The sequence below is a fragment of the Zootoca vivipara genome, chromosome 14 (assembly GCF_963506605.1).
Source record: "Zootoca vivipara chromosome 14, rZooViv1.1, whole genome shotgun sequence".
Lineage (NCBI taxonomy): Eukaryota > Metazoa > Chordata > Lepidosauria > Squamata > Lacertidae > Zootoca > Zootoca vivipara.
Genome location: NC_083289.1, coordinates 40,962,505 through 40,981,909, shown reverse-complemented (window position 1 = coordinate 40,981,909; position 19,405 = coordinate 40,962,505). Strand labels below are relative to the sequence as shown.

At 44.5% G+C, this 19,405-nt stretch overlaps 1 protein-coding gene across 1 annotated transcript; it reads right to left on the bottom strand.

Annotated features, from left to right (window-relative positions):
• Nucleotides 1–308: 308 nt before the first annotated feature.
• LOC118092728 (acyl-coenzyme A synthetase ACSM4, mitochondrial-like) lies at nucleotides 309–14,121 on the bottom strand. The gene is made up of 13 exons (XM_035131181.2): nucleotides 13,921–14,121; nucleotides 12,215–12,425; nucleotides 10,549–10,756; nucleotides 8,436–8,579; nucleotides 7,596–7,752; nucleotides 6,395–6,474; nucleotides 5,815–5,938; nucleotides 5,010–5,090; nucleotides 4,754–4,855; nucleotides 3,227–3,354; nucleotides 2,580–2,679; nucleotides 894–1,013; nucleotides 309–395 (listed from the first exon to the last, which is right to left on the bottom strand). The coding sequence occupies exons 1-13, from the start codon at nucleotides 14,119–14,121 to the stop codon at nucleotides 309–311; spliced, it is 1,743 nt and encodes a 580-aa protein (XP_034987072.1).
• Nucleotides 14,122–19,405: the final 5,284 nt, after the last annotated feature.

Sequence of the window (19,405 nt, the reverse complement as noted above, 5' to 3'; positions counted from 1 at the left end):
ATGCTCACCCCACACTTACAGCTGATCATATCCTGGAACCCTGAACTGGGATACTCCTGATAAGAGCTGAGCACCCACTGGCTACAACATCTTGTTGCAGCCCCTGCTTGTCCTTTTTAATCTGAACCTTGCATGTGTTAGGTACCATTAAATAGTTTGGAATCAGGTGATCACTTTTAACATCTGCCCACATTATGACCTAAATACTCTTAAAACTAACACAGTTTAGCACACACTTGATTCTACACATTTTAAATGCCAGCCTAATGCTTATGGTGGAGAATTCTTGCCTGAACCTCAGCAAAGAACTACATGGGTCCCCACTCCTTTTTCCTCAGTACATTTCTTCGAATTTTGCCTGTGATGGTTTTTGGCAGCTCTTGGACAAATTCCATCTGATGGAAGAAGAAGAAGAAGAAAAAAGGAAGCACCAGAATTAAATTGCAAATGCCTATAAACGTTAGGAAATTCAGAGTATGCTATTTGGCCACTGAAGGGGTGAAGCTGAAATGGGAACAGCAGCCCTGCTATAGATTAGACCAGGCACCCCCAAATTCGGCGCCCTCCAGCTGTTTTGGGACTGCAATTCCCATCATCCCTGACACCTGGTCCTGTTAGCTAGGGATGATGGGAGTTGTAGTCCCAAAACAGTTGGAGGGTCAAATTTGGGGATGCCTGGATCAGACCAAAGTTCCATTCAGCCCAGCACCCTCCTTTTCCTGGTGGCCAATCAGGAAGTCCTTGGTAAGGCACAAACCCAGTAGCCCCCTCCTCAGGAACTAGTATTCACAGACATCCTGCTCCTGAACACACAGGCTTCACTATTGATAAAGCCTGTCCATACTAAAAGCAAACGTGGATATTATTTGGGATCAATTTTTAACGCAACTCACCTTTCTAGGATATTTGTATGGAGCAGTCACCTTTTTGACATGTTCTTGCAGCTCAAGGGTTAACTTCTCAGGGTTGTGTGATGCAAAGGAAGGAGATAAGACCACAAAAGCTTTCACCACCTAAGGAGGATAAAAAACATAACCAGGACATGTTGCAACTTTAGTTAATTGAAAGCAATAAGTAATTAAAGAAGAAGAAGATGATGAAGAAGAAGAGTTTGGATTTGATATCTTGCTTTATCACTACCCGAAGGAGTCTCAAAGAGGCTAACATTCTCCTTTCCCTTCCTCTCCCACAACAAACACTCTGTGAGGTGAGTGGGGCTGAGAGACTTCAGAGAAGTGTGACTAGCCCAAGGCCACCCAGCAGCTGCATGTGGAGACACGAACCCGGTTCCCCAGATTATGACTCTACCGCTCTTAACCACTACACCATGCTGGGGAATGTTTTGTTTTTTTAATGTTCAGGAGGACTTCAGAACCATAAGGAGAGGAATTTAATTCAGGAACAAATTTTTGCTGTTTCTATACCAGAGCATGGGTTGTTCCTTCGCCCGTGCCCCCTGCAAACAACAACAACAACTTGACAATTGCTAAGGGTCTTAGTGGGAACTGAATGCTTTCCAAGTTTAGATGTTTTCCCATTGCTGCCTTAGAGCATAGTGAAGTTGTCCCCACCCTGGTGCATTTCACAGCCCCCCCCCCACATCAGCTGTTCACAGCAGCAAGGCTTCATTAATGCAATTCATTGCTATTTGTGTACACACAGGTGGGTTGGGGTGTTGATGGGCATCTTCACCCTATGAAAATGTGTCTAAATCAGGTATCCCCAAACTGCGGCCCTCCAGATGTTTTGGCCTACAACTCCCATGATCCCTAGCTAAGAGGACCAGTGGTCGGGGATGATGGGAATTGTAGTCCAAAACATCTGGAAGTTTGGGGGTGCCTGATCTAAATCTTGGCTACAGACAAATTAGGAGCAACTCAAGGACTCCAACTAGGGAGAAGCTGGTTTTGAGAAATAATACATCAAACAGGAGACATAAGCCTTTTGGATAATGTCATGTGAACACAAAGAACCCAGCACTGTAATTGCAGCGAGTGCGAATTAAAAAGGAGTGTGAACACAGCCCAAGTTACTCTCCCGCATGCCCTCCGACTTAGTATCTTCCCCTCTTTCTCAGGGCTTCCTTTGTTCCTGTGTAGAATCATAGAACTGTGTAGGGTTGGAAGAGACCCCCAAGGGTCAACTTGTCCAACCCCCTGCAATGCAGGAATCACAGCTAAGGAATGTCTGGCACATGGCTATCCAATCTCTGTTCAAAAATGAAGGAGACTCCACCACCTTCTGAGCGAGTCCATTTCACTGTCGAACAGCTCTTACCATCAGAACGTTCTTCCTAATGTTAGTCGGAATCTCCTTCCTTGTAATTTGAATCCAGTGGTTCAGGCCCTGCCCCCTGAAGCAGCTGCTGTTTCCCCAACGCCACGATTCCTATACTTTCCAAAATTCCCAGTGTTCCCACTGATCCAAAAAATTTGGTAACCCTGTAAAGATGACACCATGCAAAGATGGGAACATTTGTAGCCTGCAAATCCTCGTGTCAGCCTCTGCCTTGTAGACAACCATAATTTCCAGGCTGTGCATTAAATAGGATTTGAGTTTCTTATTTAACATTCCATTACCTCCCCTCTGACAGGATCTGGACTGCTCACCACAGCCGATTCGACCACTGCTGGGTGCTCAATCAGAGCACTTTCCACCTCAAAAGGCCCAATACGATACCTGGAAGCAACAACAACAAAAAGCCCAGTTGACTCCGAAGGTGACTTGGAAACTACAGCTAATCCAGAATGTGGTTGCCATACTGGTGACAGGGAGCGGCCACCGGGACCGTTTTTCATGTGCAAGCATGGCAGCAATTTTGGGTGCAGCAATCTTGTGTGATCTCACACTGCAATCTCACCTCCCAAAAGGGCTTTATTCGGGGCCACGATCTTGTGCGGATCACGTAACTCACCCGGAAGACGTGCATCCCAGTTTTGGGCCTGGACAAGTTGGAGGGTATGGTGTACGAGTAAAACTGTTTTATTTAATCAGGCCTTCGGCCTTGAGTCACCTATCTGCTTCCTGGTTCGTGTTCTGTTTCGTTATAATTAGCCATTTCCCCTTGTTTTCTCGTTTTCCTGTGTATTTTGTGCATTTGTATCTATTGTCATTTTGCTTTTAAAACCTGTTAGCCGTTTTGAAGGCTAACCAGTGGGAAAGTGGCCTAGAAATATTAACAAATACTTGCTCCTCTCTGTATTAACACATTCTGCAAGGTACAAACCCAGAAGAGATGATAACATCATCGGATCGCCCAACAAACCACAAATATCCATCTTCATCCATTAGCCCTCTGTCTCCAGTAATGTAGAAATTCCCACGGAAGACTGAAGCAGTTTTCTCCGGATTATCCTTACAATAAACACAACAATATGTCCATGTGAATCAGGAGTCTCTGGCTGCTGCTCTTACCTAGGAAATAATTCCTAATCCTGCAGTAAAAAAGGTAAAGGTAAAAGACCCATGGGTGGTTAAGTCCAGTCAAAGGCGACTACCGGTATGGAGTTGTGGCGCTCATCTTGCTTTTAGGCTGAGGGAGCCAGCATTTGTCCACAGACAGTTTTCCGGGTCATGTGTCCAGCATGACTAAACCGCTTCTGGCATACGGAGGACCACGACAAGTGCCAGAGCGCACGGAAACGCCGTTTACTTCCCCGCCGCAGCAGTACCTATTTATCTACTTGCACTGGTGTGCTTTCGAACACACTTAGAATTGAGGAATTGGTTAAGTTTTGGGGGGGAGTGGGGTCATTTTTTGCAATGGCCCCCTTAGGCTGCACTCATAAGAACATAAGGAGAGCCTGCACGATCCAGACACTGCCACATCTAATCCAGTATCCTAATATAAGGACATTGAAACCACAATGACATCGGGTGACCCATTTTGCTCTCTGTATTGTGCTATTCAAGCTCTGCCGATCAGCTGATTATAAGGACTTGCACAGCGCTGCACAAGTCCCTTTGGCCCAGCCGCAAAGTGGCCTTGTGGACCAAATGGGTAGGCTTGGCAGGCCTATTTAAACTCATGGGCAAGAGTTTCCCCACCCCTGATTACGGTGGTAAAAATGTTGCCAACGTATTGCAATTACATTGACATACAGAGAATCGTATACCGAGTAAGGGACCCAGGTGGCGCTGTGGTTAAACCACTGAGCCTAGGGCTTGCTGATCAGAAGGTTGGCGGTTCGAATCCCTGTGACGGGGTGAGCTCCCGTTGCTTGGTCCCAGCTTCTGCCAACCTAGCAGTTCGAAAGCACGTCAAAATGCAAGTAGATAAATAGGAACCGCTACAGCGGGAAGGTAAACGGCGTTTCCTTGTGCTGCTCTGGTTTGCCAGAAGTGGCTTTGTCATGCTGGCCACATGACCTGGAAGCTATACGCCGGCTCCCTCGGCCAATAATGCGAGATGAGCGCGCAACCCCAGAGTCGGTCACGACTGGACCTAATGGTCAGGGGTCCCTTTACCTTCCCTTTACCTTACCGTATAACGAGAGGGGGGGGGAAACAGATGGGCGATTTGACTTGGTGTACAGAACTAGAGAGGGGTAAGAACTCGTATCTAAATTTACTGTGAAGCAAGAGAAAATACAAAACGGCCACTTAGATTTGACATACTGAAAATAAAAGGGGAAACGTGTTGTACTGTATATAAATCGCTTAGCATCTAGCGAGAGAAACAAAACGGCCGCTTCGATTTGATTACCGGAAACTCTGCAGAGGGAACTGTCTTGCATAGAAATGAACTGCTTACCACATAGTGGGAAAAGAAACAAAATGGCCTCTTGGATTTTATTCTAATGGCAATGTCTCCTTCTTCCCCACGAGGCAAAATATTGCCGTTTTCATCTATAATCTAGAAAAAAAAGGCAAGTACAGTTAGGGTTTAGAAGGGGGGAGGAAACACCTCTAAACACACAGATATCATTACTACTTTCTTGCAACTTGTCTTCCACATCTTATTTCCATATTTCCACTAGACCCACCTGACGAGTTAGCTGCCCTCTTACCTGAACATCATAAGGTGGAGCTGGTGTGCCCATGGACCCAGGTTTAATTTTCTTCCCTTTCTCATTTTGCGATATAATACCCTGCAGCAAACAAAAGTTTTCCAACCCTTGATCATCTTCGCAAGTTGCATTTTTATTCCACTTTAAAATGTCGAGCAGATAGCTCAGTTTGTACAGACCTGTGACAGAACCTTCTTAGCGGTGGCTCCCCATTTGTGGAATGCCCTCATTATTAACATTCCTGTTCACCCAGGAATTTGATGGCTGCCAATTTGATGCTGTCCTGGGCAACTCTGAAATTATTGTTTTGATGATTGCTTTTAAATGGGCTGTCTCCGACCAAGTTCTCCTCAGAGTAAACCAGTTGAAATTATTGGGCACGGCTAATTGAGGTCCATTTATTTCAACGGGTGTACTCTATATAAAAACTAAGCCCCGTTTCCACTGTGCATTTAAAGCAGTATTATACCACTTTAAGCAGTCATGGCTTCCTTCATAGAATCCTGGCAGCAGTTGTTCATTAAGGATGCTGAGAGATGTTAGGAGACCCCTCTTCCCAGGGAACTCTGGGAAATGTGGCCCTGTCCACTACCTTGAGTTCCTAGGAGGGAAGATAGGATATAGATGCAACAAATTAACTGAACACTTTATGAAAGAGGATGGTTATTATGACCTTGGCTAAGCACATTCACTTGGTTAGGTTCCACTGCATTAAGCATCTCTTGTTTTGCTCCAACAACAAAGGATGTTCCGTTGTGCCCTGGTTTATTTCGCTTGGAATGCTGACCTGCTAAATTGGGCCTACCACTTCAGTCTGTCCATAGCCTTCATAGATATCCAGACCCGTCTGCCTTTTCCATTGCACCATCACCTCCGGGTTGAGCGGCTCCCCTCCTGTCAAACAGTGCCTCAGGCTCTTGAACCTGTAGCTTAACAGAAATAAGAGGAAGGGGTTGGAGTGCTTTCCTTAATTTTTTTTTTTAATGTCACTGGGCTCCATTGAAAATGGATTCTCCACGTGAACCAGGAAGTGACCCCTCCAGACAATGGAAAAACTCTTCTTTTCTTATCTCTGTGGCTGCGATCACCGGGTGACGTGGACGCCATTAGGCGGTTGAATGAACATGCCTACTCCGTCCGTTTCTCTCCCACCCGTGCAGCCCCGGGCACTGGCAACCCACACTACGCCACTGGTGATGCCGTGGTTTTCCCCGCCAGCACATTGGTGCATAGTGCGCTAGATACAGGATTGCAGAACTTTGATGTGCAGGCTGGGAGGATCATTCTGGTGGGCAGATACAGAGGGGGTGTTTTTCATTCCAAGGCTGAATGGCAACCACAAAAGAATGTCGACATTCCTGATGCAAAACAATAGCACAGGGTACCTGGTAAGATCATGCTGCACCAACATGCGATAGGCTGTCGGGGCGCTGCACACTGTCGTTATTGGATACTGGGAGAGAGTCTAGAGAAAGTAGGAAGGGAAGAGTGGGAAGAAAAGCACAAACTCACAATGAAAAATATCTTTCGCTTCATGGGTAACAAGAGCACATTTTGAGCCTTCCCTTTATCCAAAGAGCCATTATCCATTTTATCCTCACAACAACCCTGCAACATGGGTTAGGGTAGGAGTTAGTGACTGGACCATGAACCAGTGAGGTTCATGAATGCATGGGGATTTGAACCTACATCTCCCAGGTCGTAGTCTGAAAATCTATCCACTACATCAGGGTTTCCCCAACTTGGGTATCCAGCTGTTTCTGGACTACAGTTGCCATCATTCCTTACCACTGGTCCTGCTACCTAAGGATGATGGGAGTTGCAGTCCAAAAACTGCTGGAGGGCCAAGTTTGGGAAACACTGCTCAATAATTATAATAATAATAATAATAATAATAATAATTATTATTATTATTTATACCCCGCCCATCTGGCTGGGCTTCCCCAGCAACTCTGGGCGGCTTCCAACAGAAGGATTAAAATACAATAATTTAATAACTTATAGATATTAAAATTTTCAAATGAATAAGTACATCTCAAATGGTAACATAGTAGGTAGTGGGGCAATTTCACAGTTGTGCTGGAGCAAGGCTGGGTGACAGCCCAGAGCTTCAGAACCTAAGACAGGGATGATGACTCCTTTTTAGCCTGAGGGCCACATTTTTTTCTAGTAAACCCCCTGAGAGCCATAGGCCAGTGTTGGGTGAGGCTGGGGGCAAAAATGATCAAAGCAACAAATGCATTTTCCCCCCTTAACCACTGCACTGCAGGCTGGTATCCACATGCTGGCATATTCCACTGTCTATCCTCCATCCAGCCAAGCAAGAAGCACTATCAAAGTTCAAGGATCCATTCCCAACCAGGAAAAACACTGTGATGCATGGTCAGGAAGTGGCAGGCCAGGGGACAGTTCTAAGGGCCAGACAGAGAGGCCTGAAGGGCCACACTGACCCTCTGGCTGCGACCTGCAGATCATTTCACTTGGTTAAGGTTCCATGGGCTGTTTTATTTTTATTTTTATTTAACCCAGTTGGCAGAGAGTGTGAAACATAACTTACACCCCCCAAGATAGGACTTGTTTTCTTACATTTAGGAATTCTCTCGGCTCAAACTGGGGCATGCTGTGTACAAAGACGGTGACGCCTCGAAGCCATGGGGCAAAAACACTCCCCAGGCCTGCCTTCACCCAGCCTGTATCAGACATGTTCCAGATGATGTCTGAAGGCCTTATGTCCAGCCAATACCTGCGAGAGACAGAGGTTGAGAGATGGGAGTCTGCATTAATACGTACAAGAAAAGCTGTGTCTTTCACCCTGCCCAGAGACTGTCAGAGAGGATATGGAAAACGATCAGTGGATGGGTGGCAGCCTGCAAACCTCACTTCCTTTGCCCACCAGGTTCAATTTCTCCGCCCTTGAACTTGGGGATGGGGTAGAAAATTGATTCACTTTGCATTTAAAAGTTGAATTTACCAAATTCACACTTTGGGAAACAATAGGCGAACCAAAACACCACTATCTTGTAAAATCCTCAGTTTTCCGAATTTTGCAAGGCAGCTCTCCAACCCAGCAGTGTGTACAAAACATGCATTACATTTGGGTAAAGTGTGCACATATATGCACATATTCACAAAAACAGTATTCAAAATGTACTTGTCAAAATGTGTACGTTTGTCAAAATAGCATACAAAATTGTATTTATTAGTAGAAATTGTCACTGAAATTTTCACTGAAAGGATTCTTTTAAAAAAAAATAATAATCAGATTGCTGCAGAAATATGGAGAAGCGAATTTAAGACTGGAAAAATGAGAAAGTGAGAAAACGGGAAAATGATTTGTCTATCCCTGCTCCAGAGAGAGAGAGAGAGTTTAATGTTTTAATGCTTCCTGGAGATTTAGAAAAACACAAGCAAATTATAGAACTATACCTTCCAGATAATGCCAAACCAAGAGCTAAACTGCTTTGCGAATGCTCTGCCATTTTTGGAGACCCAGTAGTTCCACTTGTGAAGTAGATCGACATTGGTTCATCGCTCTTGGTTTTCACGCAGCTGTGATCAGAAGGGGCCACACTTCAAGAAAGTCAAGAAAGGTTACAGGTCAAAGAAGTGAACGTCCATGTCTTCTGTATTTAAATGTACAAGCAGAGGGTGCAAACAGATGCTATAACAGGGGCCAACTTCATAAGTGCCAACTGTGGGAGCCTATTAATGTGCCTTTGTGTCGGTCATGCAATTGCCACATGAACCTCCTGTGCCGACACCCATGAGCAACTAACTGTATGCTCCTGAATACCACTGCTTGGGAATCGCAAGCGAAGAGAGGGCAGCTGAAATCAGGTTTTGTTTGTGGACTTCCCATGAGGCATCTGGTTGGCCCCTGTGAGAACAAGATGTTGGATGAGATGGGCCTTTGCCAGAGCTGGCTGCAGTTTTGATGGTCGCCTGGACTTTACCAGCCCCCATCACCAATATTCTTGGAAGTAGTGGCCAGATCAGGGAAACTGCCTGCCATTTTTACTTCCCATAATGCCCAAGAGTGATGCCACATCAGGAGCTCTGAGGAGTTGTGGGAAACTTATAGGGCAGGCGGCTTTCCAACACCAGTTGTGGTCTCCAGTCATACACTTCAAGTACTATTATGCTCAGTCAATAGAGCACGAGGCTCTTAATCTCAGCAGTGGCGAACTTTGGCATTTCTAATTTCAATGTGTGATGCCAAAATTCAGTGCCCCCCCACCCTCACCTTTGGTTCTAAGTCATTTTTGCAGTGCCCTCTCAGCTCAGTGCCCAAGGCGGCCAAACTGGGTGAGCTCCACCAAATCTGCCTCTGATCTCAGGGTCGTGGGTATGAGGCTCTCATTGGGCAAAAGATTCCTGCATTGCAGGGGGTTGGACTAGATGACCCTCTTGGTCCGTTCCAACACTACAATTCTCTGATTCTTATATTCTCTGATATTATAAACAGCCGTTCCTCCCCCCCCCAAAAAAAATCTGTAAGGTGTTAAGGGTGCTGAGAATTGTTGTTGTTGTTGTTTAGTCATTTAGTCGTGTCCGACTCTTCGTGACCCCATGGACCATAGCACGCCAGGCACTCCTGTCTTGCACCGCCTCCCGCAGTTTGGTCAGACTCATGTTGGTAGCTTCGAGAACACTGTCCAACCATCTCGTCCTCTGTCGTCCCCTTCTCCTTGTGCCCTCAATCTTTCCCAACATCAGGGTCTTTCCCAGGGAGTCTTCTCTTCTCATGATGTGGCCAAAGTATTGGAGCCTCAGCTTCACGATCTGTCCTTCCAGTGAGCACTCAGGGCTGATTTCCTTCAGAATTGATAGGTTTGATCTTCTTGCAGTCCATGGGACTCTCAAGAGTCTCCTCCAGCACCACAATTCAAAAGCATCAATTCTTCAGCGATCAGCCTTCTTTATGGTCCAGCTCTCACTTCCATACATCACTACTGGGAAAACCATAGCTTTAACTATACGGACCTTTGTAGGCAAGGTGATGTCTCTGCTTTTTAAGATGCTGTCTAGGTTTGTCATTGCTTTTCATGGATCACTGCCTTGTCGTGGCGAAGGGGCTTAAATAACTTGGAGAAGTTATGTTTTGACCAAACGTGATCCACCTGGAGAAGGAATTGGCAAGCCACTTCAGTATCCCTGCCAAGAAAACTCCATGGACAAAGACAACAGGCTGAGAATTGTTAGAAGACCCCTATTCCCCTCAGAGAACTACAGTTTCCAGCATCCCCTGGGAAGAGGAATTGATTGCTAAACCACTCTGTGAATAGTAGCACTCTGAGGTCTCTTAACAACTCAGCATTCTTAACTACATTTCCCAGGATTCTTTGGGGGAAGCCATGACTGTTAAAGTCCCAGGATTCTTTGGGGGAAGCCATGACTGTTAAAAGTGGTATCACACAGGGGCCACATTCAGTAATCTGAGGAACGTGCATGTTGAGATGTGGGCTGAGCCAAGCATTGCCAGTTCTGGACCCTACCTGGGCATTTCTCCTGCCGTATAAACAAGGGCACTGCTACTCACTCAAGGAGCTCCTTGAAGTTCAGCCAGCCCCCCCTCCTGCCTTTGGAGAGCAGCAACTTTGTCTTCAGAAAGGGGCAGGAAGATGAAATGGAGTCCACTGCAGGGGTCAAGGTGTCATGGGTAATGATGCACTTGGCCTTCGAAACCTGGAGTCTGTACTGGATATCTTTGGCCGTCAGCTGAGGTGTCCCTGGCATGAACACAATCCCTAGAAGACCAACACATTCAAAATGGTGTTTAGGTTTTAAGGATTCACTTGTGCTTTTACCTTATTATCCCCCTTTTCTTCCTTTAATTTTTTTCCCAAAGTTTCAACAAGAAAAAACAGTTTTACACATACACACACACACATTTTCATAAAACCATGGTCATGTATCTTTATGGGGTTCCCTGAACCCCCAGACCTCCCTCCACCCCTCCCTTGGCTTCCAAAATTCAGCATTTTAAACTGCATATAATTGCATTCATCCAAATTGTTATACTTCATTTTTATCCGTTGTTATTTTAAATAACAAGTGTTATGTAAATCCTGCAAATGTTTTTAAACTTTTTCAGCGTTCTTTAATATTATAGTCTATAAAGTTATGCCATTCTCTATTAAATTTGTTATCTTCTTGGTGCCTGATCTTCCTGGTCAGCCTTGCCATCTCCGCATGGTCCATCATCTTCAATATCCCTTCTTCTTTCAATGGAACTTTTTCTTCTTCCCTGGGCGTATAGAAGGAAAGTGGGGGGGGGGGCAGGACGGGACTATACGCCCACTTTTCTTCTAAGACGGAATGCAGGCCCAGACCTGCTTAGCAGTGGTGGAGAACCTCTGGTCCATGGTCCATTTTGTGTCTTTGTCTCCTTTTTAGATGCAGCAGCCAATTTATGTCATATCACATTTTGCCTTCAGCTGTTTTATATGGGAAGTTCAGACGGATCCCCTTAGAAGACAGACTCTGCCTGTGCAATTCTGGAGAAGTTGAGACCATTGACCTTGTATTCTTCCGTTGCTTTCTTTATAGAGACTTGCGAAATGAATCTATCTCAAAGATACTTGATGAGCTCCCTGGACAATCTGAAGAACTCCATACCAAATGGCTCCTTTCAGACTCCAACCCAAATGTCACCGCCATGGTGGCAAGATTTTGCGCCGATGCTATTAAAATCCGGTGCGCCTATACAGGAGGCACTCAAATTAACTCCTGATCAGAGTTAGAAAGATTCTGTTTTTAATTTGTAGTGTATAGTAAATACATTTTTAATATATTATTTAAAGATCAAATGACGGCTGATCCCTGATAAATTATTTTAGTTTATTTTTAAAAAATTAATTTTGATGATGTAATGCAATAATTTACTGTGCTGGTTGGTGACCGTAATAAAGATTTGATTGATTATGTCATACAGTCATACCTCGGTTTAAGTACGCCTCGGTTTGAGTATTTTCAGTTTAAGTACTCCGCGGACCTGTCTAGAACGAATTAATCCACTTTCCATTACTTTCAATGGGAAAGTTCACTTCAGGTTAAGTACGCTTCAGGTTAAGTACAGACTTCTGGAACCAATTGTGTTTGTAAACCGAGGTACCACTGTACTACATACAACCCCACAGCAGCCATTTTGTGACTGGTACCCACAGTAGGTTCTAAAGTTTCCAGAGCACCCAAGATGTGCTTACCTGACCGAATGCATGCCACATTCAGCAGCCACCATTCTGGGACTCGAGGCAGAATGAGAACCACCCGGTCTCCTCTTTGCAGACCGCATGGGCCAGAGAGCACATTGGCCGCTTTCCGTGACAGGACTCCCAGCTCCTCAAAGCTCCATCTCACTTCATTTCCTTTGCCATCTATCCACCAGAGGGCTGGATTGGATGCCCTGCTTCCATCCTGCAAAACAGCAACAGTTTCACGGTGTTCTCCAGTTTATGGTAGAGACTTTATGGATAAGGTTCTATCCTACAACAGCAGCCCCCCGCCCCCCTTTGCAAAAAAATTAAGTAAGTCTCCAGCCCTTTTATCAATACGTAAATACAGGCTGTGCAAACAAATTGGAACGAATCCTCAATAAAGTCTGGGCATAGTTTAACCACCATGTAAGCTTTGTGGAAGCAACCTTCAGAACAGAGTAATAGTAGCAGCAGCAGCAGCAATAACAACAACAACAACAACAACAATAATAATCCTATATAATAAAGTCCCTGTGTCTCTGCGTCCAGTCCCTGTGTCCCTGTGTCCGTGCTAATGCGCATGTGCCCCACGGACACAGGGACTGGACGAAGAGGCGGGATGTACACACGCACGCATTCCCTCCCTCCCTCAACCCTCTGCCTCCCGTTCCCCTGCAGCGGCGGACGAAGATGGCGGCATCGGGCTCCGGGGCCGCGGGAGCCCGGTCCGGCTCCTGCCGCCGTGGGCCGCGGCCCCAAAACCCGATGCCGCCATCTTGGTCCGCCTCCTCCTCCTCCTGACAACCCTACCTGGCCCGTGGGAGGAGCGGTGGGGCCGCGGCCTTCCCTCCCTCTCTGCACTCGGTCGCGGGACACGATGGGAGAGCGCTTTGTTTAATTGCGTTCCCGGCGCGCCCCGCGGCCGAGCGCAGAAAAGGAGGGAAGGCGGCCCCGTCGCACCTCTAGCGCCCGTTTTCTTAACGGGCTGAATGAGACTAGTAATAATAATAATATATTTATACCCCACCCATTTGGCTGGGTTTCCCCAGCCACTCTGGGCAGCTTCCAACAGAAAAATAAAACAAAACATTAAAAGCCTAAACAGTGCTGCCTTCAGATGTCTTCAAAAAATCTGGTAGCTGTTTTTCTCTTTGACATCTGATGGGAGAGCGTTCCACAGGGTGGGTGCCACTACCGAGAAGGGCCTACCTACCTACTACCGAGAATGATGATGATGATGATAATAATAATAATAATAATAATAATAATAAGAAGTTGCTATTGGTCGCTCTTTTTTATTGAAGTAATTAGGTGATTTGCAGTAAAAGCAAGCAAGCAAGCAAGCAAGCAAACAAACAAACAAACATGTTAAAACTGGAGAAAAATAAAACAAAGAAAAATCAAAAGGTGTTTTTACAAGCTAGGTTAAAACATCCCATTCACTCAAAGAGACCATGAATAAATGACTGTTTTTGCCTGACTAAGTGGTTAAGTGGGTTGAGGGCTCCCGGTCTCCTTATCTTTCGAGACACTTATCTTAGCTACTCTTTTCTGAAGGTTACAGGGGATGCAATTTGGCTAAAAATTGGCAGAGGCCAGGAATGAGGCATCTCTCTTTATTGGATTCTCTTTCCTCCCCAATTCAAGCACTGTCTTGGCATATCACCCCAGTAAAGCAGGAAATTATTGCTACCCTAAGTGGGAAGAAAGGTTACCTTTTCTGCTTTGGACCATTGATCCAGCACATCGCTTGCAAAATTAAAGTACTCTGGGACCTCCTTGTCACCCCGGTTAATAGATTCGTAGTATGAAAGGCTGAGTGAAGCGAACCCCTTGTTGCCATTCTGGAATGCCCTGCAAAGTGCTTGGCAGCTCCAGACAGGCCTGAGTGTTTTGAGGTTGAGTAAGATTTTCATGTTGCAATGTGAGTGGGCCTGGGGTCATTGGTGGTTTGGTCCTTCAAGAAAAGAGAAAATGAATCATTATTTGTTGTAGAACCATAGAACTGTTGACTTAGATGTCATCAAGTCCAGCTACTCTAGCCACTACTTATAATTTCTGGAAATAACTAAGGACATTTTTGTTCCAGCAAGCTTTTCCAGACAAATGTATTTTTTAAAAAATATTTATTATGTCTCTGTCTTGGATGTTTATTTTTATTTGTATTGTATAGGATATGCAATGCAGGATGATCATCAATTTATTAACTGCCTTCTACCCAATTGTCTCAAGACAATGAACAATAAAAATGGGGGGGGGGGAAAATAGTTAAATGCACAAAAAACAGTAGGACACACATTTAAAAAGAATACAAAATAGACACACAGGGCACACAAGTACAACATCCCTGACTAGCGGGTAGAAGGATCTGTCAGTTTTGCCCATCTCAGGTTCTCATTTTCCAATCTTAAATACATTTCTCAGCATTTCTGCAGCAATTCGTGGTTGCTGGTTTTTTTAAGCCCCGGGTAACACAACGAAATTGTGTATGTTATTTTCACTAAGTCTCTGCACAACTTCTGCTAGCATATTCGTTTTTGTCCTCATTATTTGGTTTGAGAAAGGCATTGCAAAATTTGGAGAAGTGCAAATTTCAACGGATGGCTGCGTTTCAATTCACATATTGTTTTGAGAACGGTCAATTAGTTAGACGCACCTTTTGAATGTGAACTGAACCCAACATCTCCAACATCTGTAATCAGTATTATGGACGGGGCGAAGAGTTACATTATGATTATTTATGATTACTATTATTAATTACCTGCCCTTCGCCCTGAAGGGCAGTTTACAACAGCAAAACACACCCTTACAACACAATACAATACTAAAAGCAGTCCAAAACAACTTACATAAAGCTCCCATGACTTCTCTTGGTCCAGATCAGTCCCCTGCCAGTTATTACCCCCCCCCTTTTTTTAAGTATGACAACACATCCAGTTTGGCAGTAGGAGTAGCGATGAGAAAGTTCATGCTAGGCAACCTTCCTACCTCACAAGACTGTTGCAAGGATAGATAAGAATTCACAAAAGAATTCAAGGTGTGCATGGTAGAACCGATAACTCAAAACCAAGGAAGCCATTGTTACCTGGAGGCAGATGGTTTAGGCAAGATGTCTTTGGGTTTATCCTGCACCACCAGAGATGGAAAGAGGCTCTGGCCAACTCCTGCTCCTCAATCTGGCTTCTCCAAAGCGTACGAGTCTTGTTTGTACTATAAGGGCCTTTCGCAGGAAAGGATTATTCCCCCGTGAGAATGAAGTTGTTTGTTTCACCAATGATCCGTTTTTTTTTATTTTTTTTAAAGGCACGAAGAGCAGAAAAGAAAACGTATACTAGCCATGCCTTTCCTTGGCCTCTCACTGCAGATCAATAACTAATCCGCTGCAGGTGAAGCTATAATTTCACCCTACAGTGCCAGCAGAGATTTGGGGGGTGGAGACGGCTAATATAGTTCAGGAAGTTTTGTGGTGCAGGTAAAACTATACAGTATGGCATTCACACAATTAACAATTCCATAGTTATTGTTGTTGCTGCTTTTTTTAAAAAAGTAAATAACTGGCATGTATGGGGGGATAGCAATGGAGTGGAGGGTGATGTGGGGCTTTCACCCTGTATTCCCCATTCCAGACCTTATCCAGATTGCCCGGGGTTGATACTACTACCGGTAGCAGTAATTTTTGATTGTTGAACAGTTTTAGTCTTTTTCATTTTATTCATATCAGTTTGTGTTGCAATGTTTCTGTCATTTTAAAATTTGTTTGCATGCCACCCTGGAATCCTATTTTGAATAAAGGGTGGTTTATAATTCCCCACCTCCAAACAAATAAATAAAAATATTTGGATTGGAGGAAAACACTCCCATTCAGGCTGCCAATGCCAATATTCATGCGTTCGTTCGTTCGTTCGTTCATTCATTCATTCAGTACAACACTCACCTCCAATCATCCCTTCAAAGAGCACAAGGTGGTGGAGATGGCTCTCTCTAACCCTCTCCATATTATCCATGCAACAACCCTGCAAGGTAGGTTAGGGCTAAGAGTCCGAGGTCACCCAGTTGAGCTTCATGGGGATTTGAAGCCTGGTCTTCCAGATTTTAGCCTGACACTCTCTGGTGGACCCTGACTCACTCAAATGGCAGTTGTGTCAAGGGGCTGCACTACTTCAAGCAGTTCAAGACGGGCAGGGGGCACCATTTTAATCTCCTACAAGGCCCCAGTATGATGTTTGGTTCTGGACAATGTGGGAAGTTAAAATGGCAGTGTAATAAGCAAAAAATCTGCTCTTATTCCCTTATGGGGTACACAAGAGCCCTTATTGGGTTCTCCATCGGTCGGAGAATATAACAGAGGCCAACCAGATAATTTTTGAGAAGCAAAGCCTTTATTTTTGCTGTTGCAACAGGGTCCTTCCCCTCACACAAGAGATCAAGGAAGGAACCCAGAACAAAAGAGAACCTCCATTTTTATCCGTTTTCCCATCACCAAGAAACACACCCAAAATACATCATTCCTACATCACAGCTACGTAATCAATACCTCACAAAAAGGGAGGGTTCAAGGTAGAAATCTGAGCAACTTTGACACCTCTCCTAGTCCTCCTCTTACCCCTCCCAGGTGTGAATTCCTAAACACAAAGAGAAATTAACAGTTTCTTAAAAGTTGATCACTATCTTTTGTTCGGAGGAGTCTTCCATTGTGAATGAGATGGCTAGTAGCCTGGCACCATTTATGGGGAAATGTCCAGTTGGCAGAGCCTCCGGCTTACAGGATTATGGCTCCCAAGTTGATAGTCATGTGGAAATGTGTGTGTGATTCTGGTCAGAGAGAGTCAAAATGGTGTCAGTCAGGCCTGTCTTCCTGTGCTGCTTCAGACATGTGCCTGTACATTCATGTACATGTTTATGAATATATATATATATATATATATATATATATATATATATATAACCTTAACATTTACAACAGCAGCTAGACCCAGCTGCCTAGCATTTCTCAGAGCTGTGAACCAGGTTGTTGGGGCCCTGGCAACTGCCCAAGAATACCATTTGCTGACACCAGCCCTGGTACAATAACTGCTCACTTAGAATGAAGAACAGAACAGGCATATATTGATACTGAGCCGCCATTGTCCCGAAACTCCTCTTGTTTTCCTCTAAGTGTGGTTCTCCATTTTCTTGCTCCAGTTGTGCCTTAGCGCTGTACTGTTTCCACTCATCATAGCAATTTGGGCAAAATGCCTAAAGTTAATGATGGCTTAGCATAAGTTTGTTGAGCTGCATAAAGGCCCTTGGGCATAGCTATTTAAAATATTAAAACACCTATTAAGGGATGGAATTGTGATTCAATTAAAGCCATTGGTTTAGGGCAACCACCATTCTTTGTTATGAATACATTAGGCACATTAAATCAATCTGCATAATTCTGCCTCCAAGTACCATGTTTTCAGTGAATTTTGACTCCCTTGGCAAGACTGAGGGAGGATGATGGGAAATCTCAGGAGATGACAGCATAGGGGTATAAAGAAAAAAATATGCTTCTGTTTTGAGGAATAAACAGGCAGTTACCAGTTGTACCATTTGAATAATAATAATAATAATAATAATAATAATAATAATAATAATAATAAATTATTTATACCCCGCCCATCTGGCTGGGTTTCCCCAGCCACTCTGGGCGGCTTCCAACAGAAAAATAAAACACAATAATCTATTAAACATTAAAAGCCTCCCTGAACAGGGCTGCCTTCAGATGTCTTCTAAAAGTCTGGTAGTTGTTTTCCTCTTTGATATCTGTTGGGAGGGCGTTCCACAGGGCAGGCGCCACCACCGAGAAGGCCTGAGAAATAATAATGCATCCCTTGAACACAACAGAACTTACTTCTGAGTAGACAGTGTAAGGCTCCATTTACAATGAAGAAATAAATACGCCCTGCATGTCCAAATAAATTGCTGGCTGCGGAAGCATTGCAATTAAAGAATGTAAAGAGGATTGGTGAACATTTCCTTCAAGATTATAGGAAGGGCTTCATATGACGGCTTAAACATTTGGTTCAGCTGGGATTTTATTTTCCATATAAGCAGGACTCTGCACTTGCCCCTACACACATACACCAAATTTAATTGTTCTCCAAGACATGGAGGGAAGGAAAAAGGAAAACCAAGACATTCTGTGATCAAATCAAAAACCGGGATGGCTTGTGTAATTCTGATACTGTTCCAGGAAAATGGGGATACTTGGAGGGTATGTAGTCCAGTACACCCATCGTTCTGCCCGGACACTGAGCTCCAGCACTGAGGGCCTTCTGGTGGTTCCCTCGCTGCGAGAAGCCAAGTTACAGGGAACCAGGCAGAGGGCCTTCTCGGTAGTGGCACCTGCCCTGTGGAACGCCCTCCCACCAGATGTCAAAGAGAAAAACAACTACCAGACTTTTAGAAGACATCTGAAGGCAGCCCTGTTTAGGGAAGCTTTTTAATGTTTAATAGATTATTGTATTTTAATATTCTGTTGGAAGCCGCCCAGAGTGGCTGGGGAAATAATAACAATAACAATAACAATAACAACAACAACAACAATAATAATAATCTTCTAGACTAGGTGTCACATTTACCTTGCTTGTCCAGACTTGCCCTCTGCTGTGTTTTATCTTGCCTTGCTGGAACCTAAGCTGAGTCTGACTGCATTTAGATGACACCTAAGTCCATCTTTGTGCTGTTTGCTTGTTCATTTTTGCACTTTGGGTGGTCATCCCCATAATGTGAAAGCCACTTCTGGAAATCTAGCAGAGATTTAGCACTTGTTTCTGGTGTTGGTTGTTTTCAGGGGGGGGGATCCATTTGCAACCCCATTAACTCTTGCTTGAGTTTTGCATTGACAAAATAAGGTCTTTTCCTGCCCTTTTAAACTTTAGCACAATATGGTGGAATGTTGATTTTTTTTTTTTTTTAAAAAGCCTCAGTTCCATAACACAACATGGTGCTTCAATGTAAAAAGGAATATTAGAAACTGGGGAAGAAGTGCTAGCACTATAACCAGTAAAATTAGCACAATAACCCATACATTTCTGGAGTTGGAACTGGTGCTATTGGTGTGTGATCTGGTGTCTCAGGACTTGCCACAAGCCCACCCACCCACCCCCATTACACCTGCCTCACTTGATGTGAACCCCATCTTGGACTGTTGCCTGGGACAGAATACTGCCCAAA

Excerpts from the sequence above, each read along its gene's own strand:
- LOC118092728 (XM_035131181.2), bottom strand. The coding sequence starts at position 14,121 with ATGAAAATCTTACTCAACCTCAAAACACTCAGGCCTGTCTGGAGCTGC. Across the intron at positions 4,856-5,009 it reads CTCCACCTTATGATGTTCAG|ATTATAGATGAAAACGGCAA; the intron begins GTAAGAGGGCAG and ends TTTTTTTTCTAG. Across the intron at positions 396-893 it reads CATACAAATATCCTAGAAAG|ATGGAATTTGTCCAAGAGCT; the intron begins GTGAGTTGCGTT and ends TTCTTCCATCAG.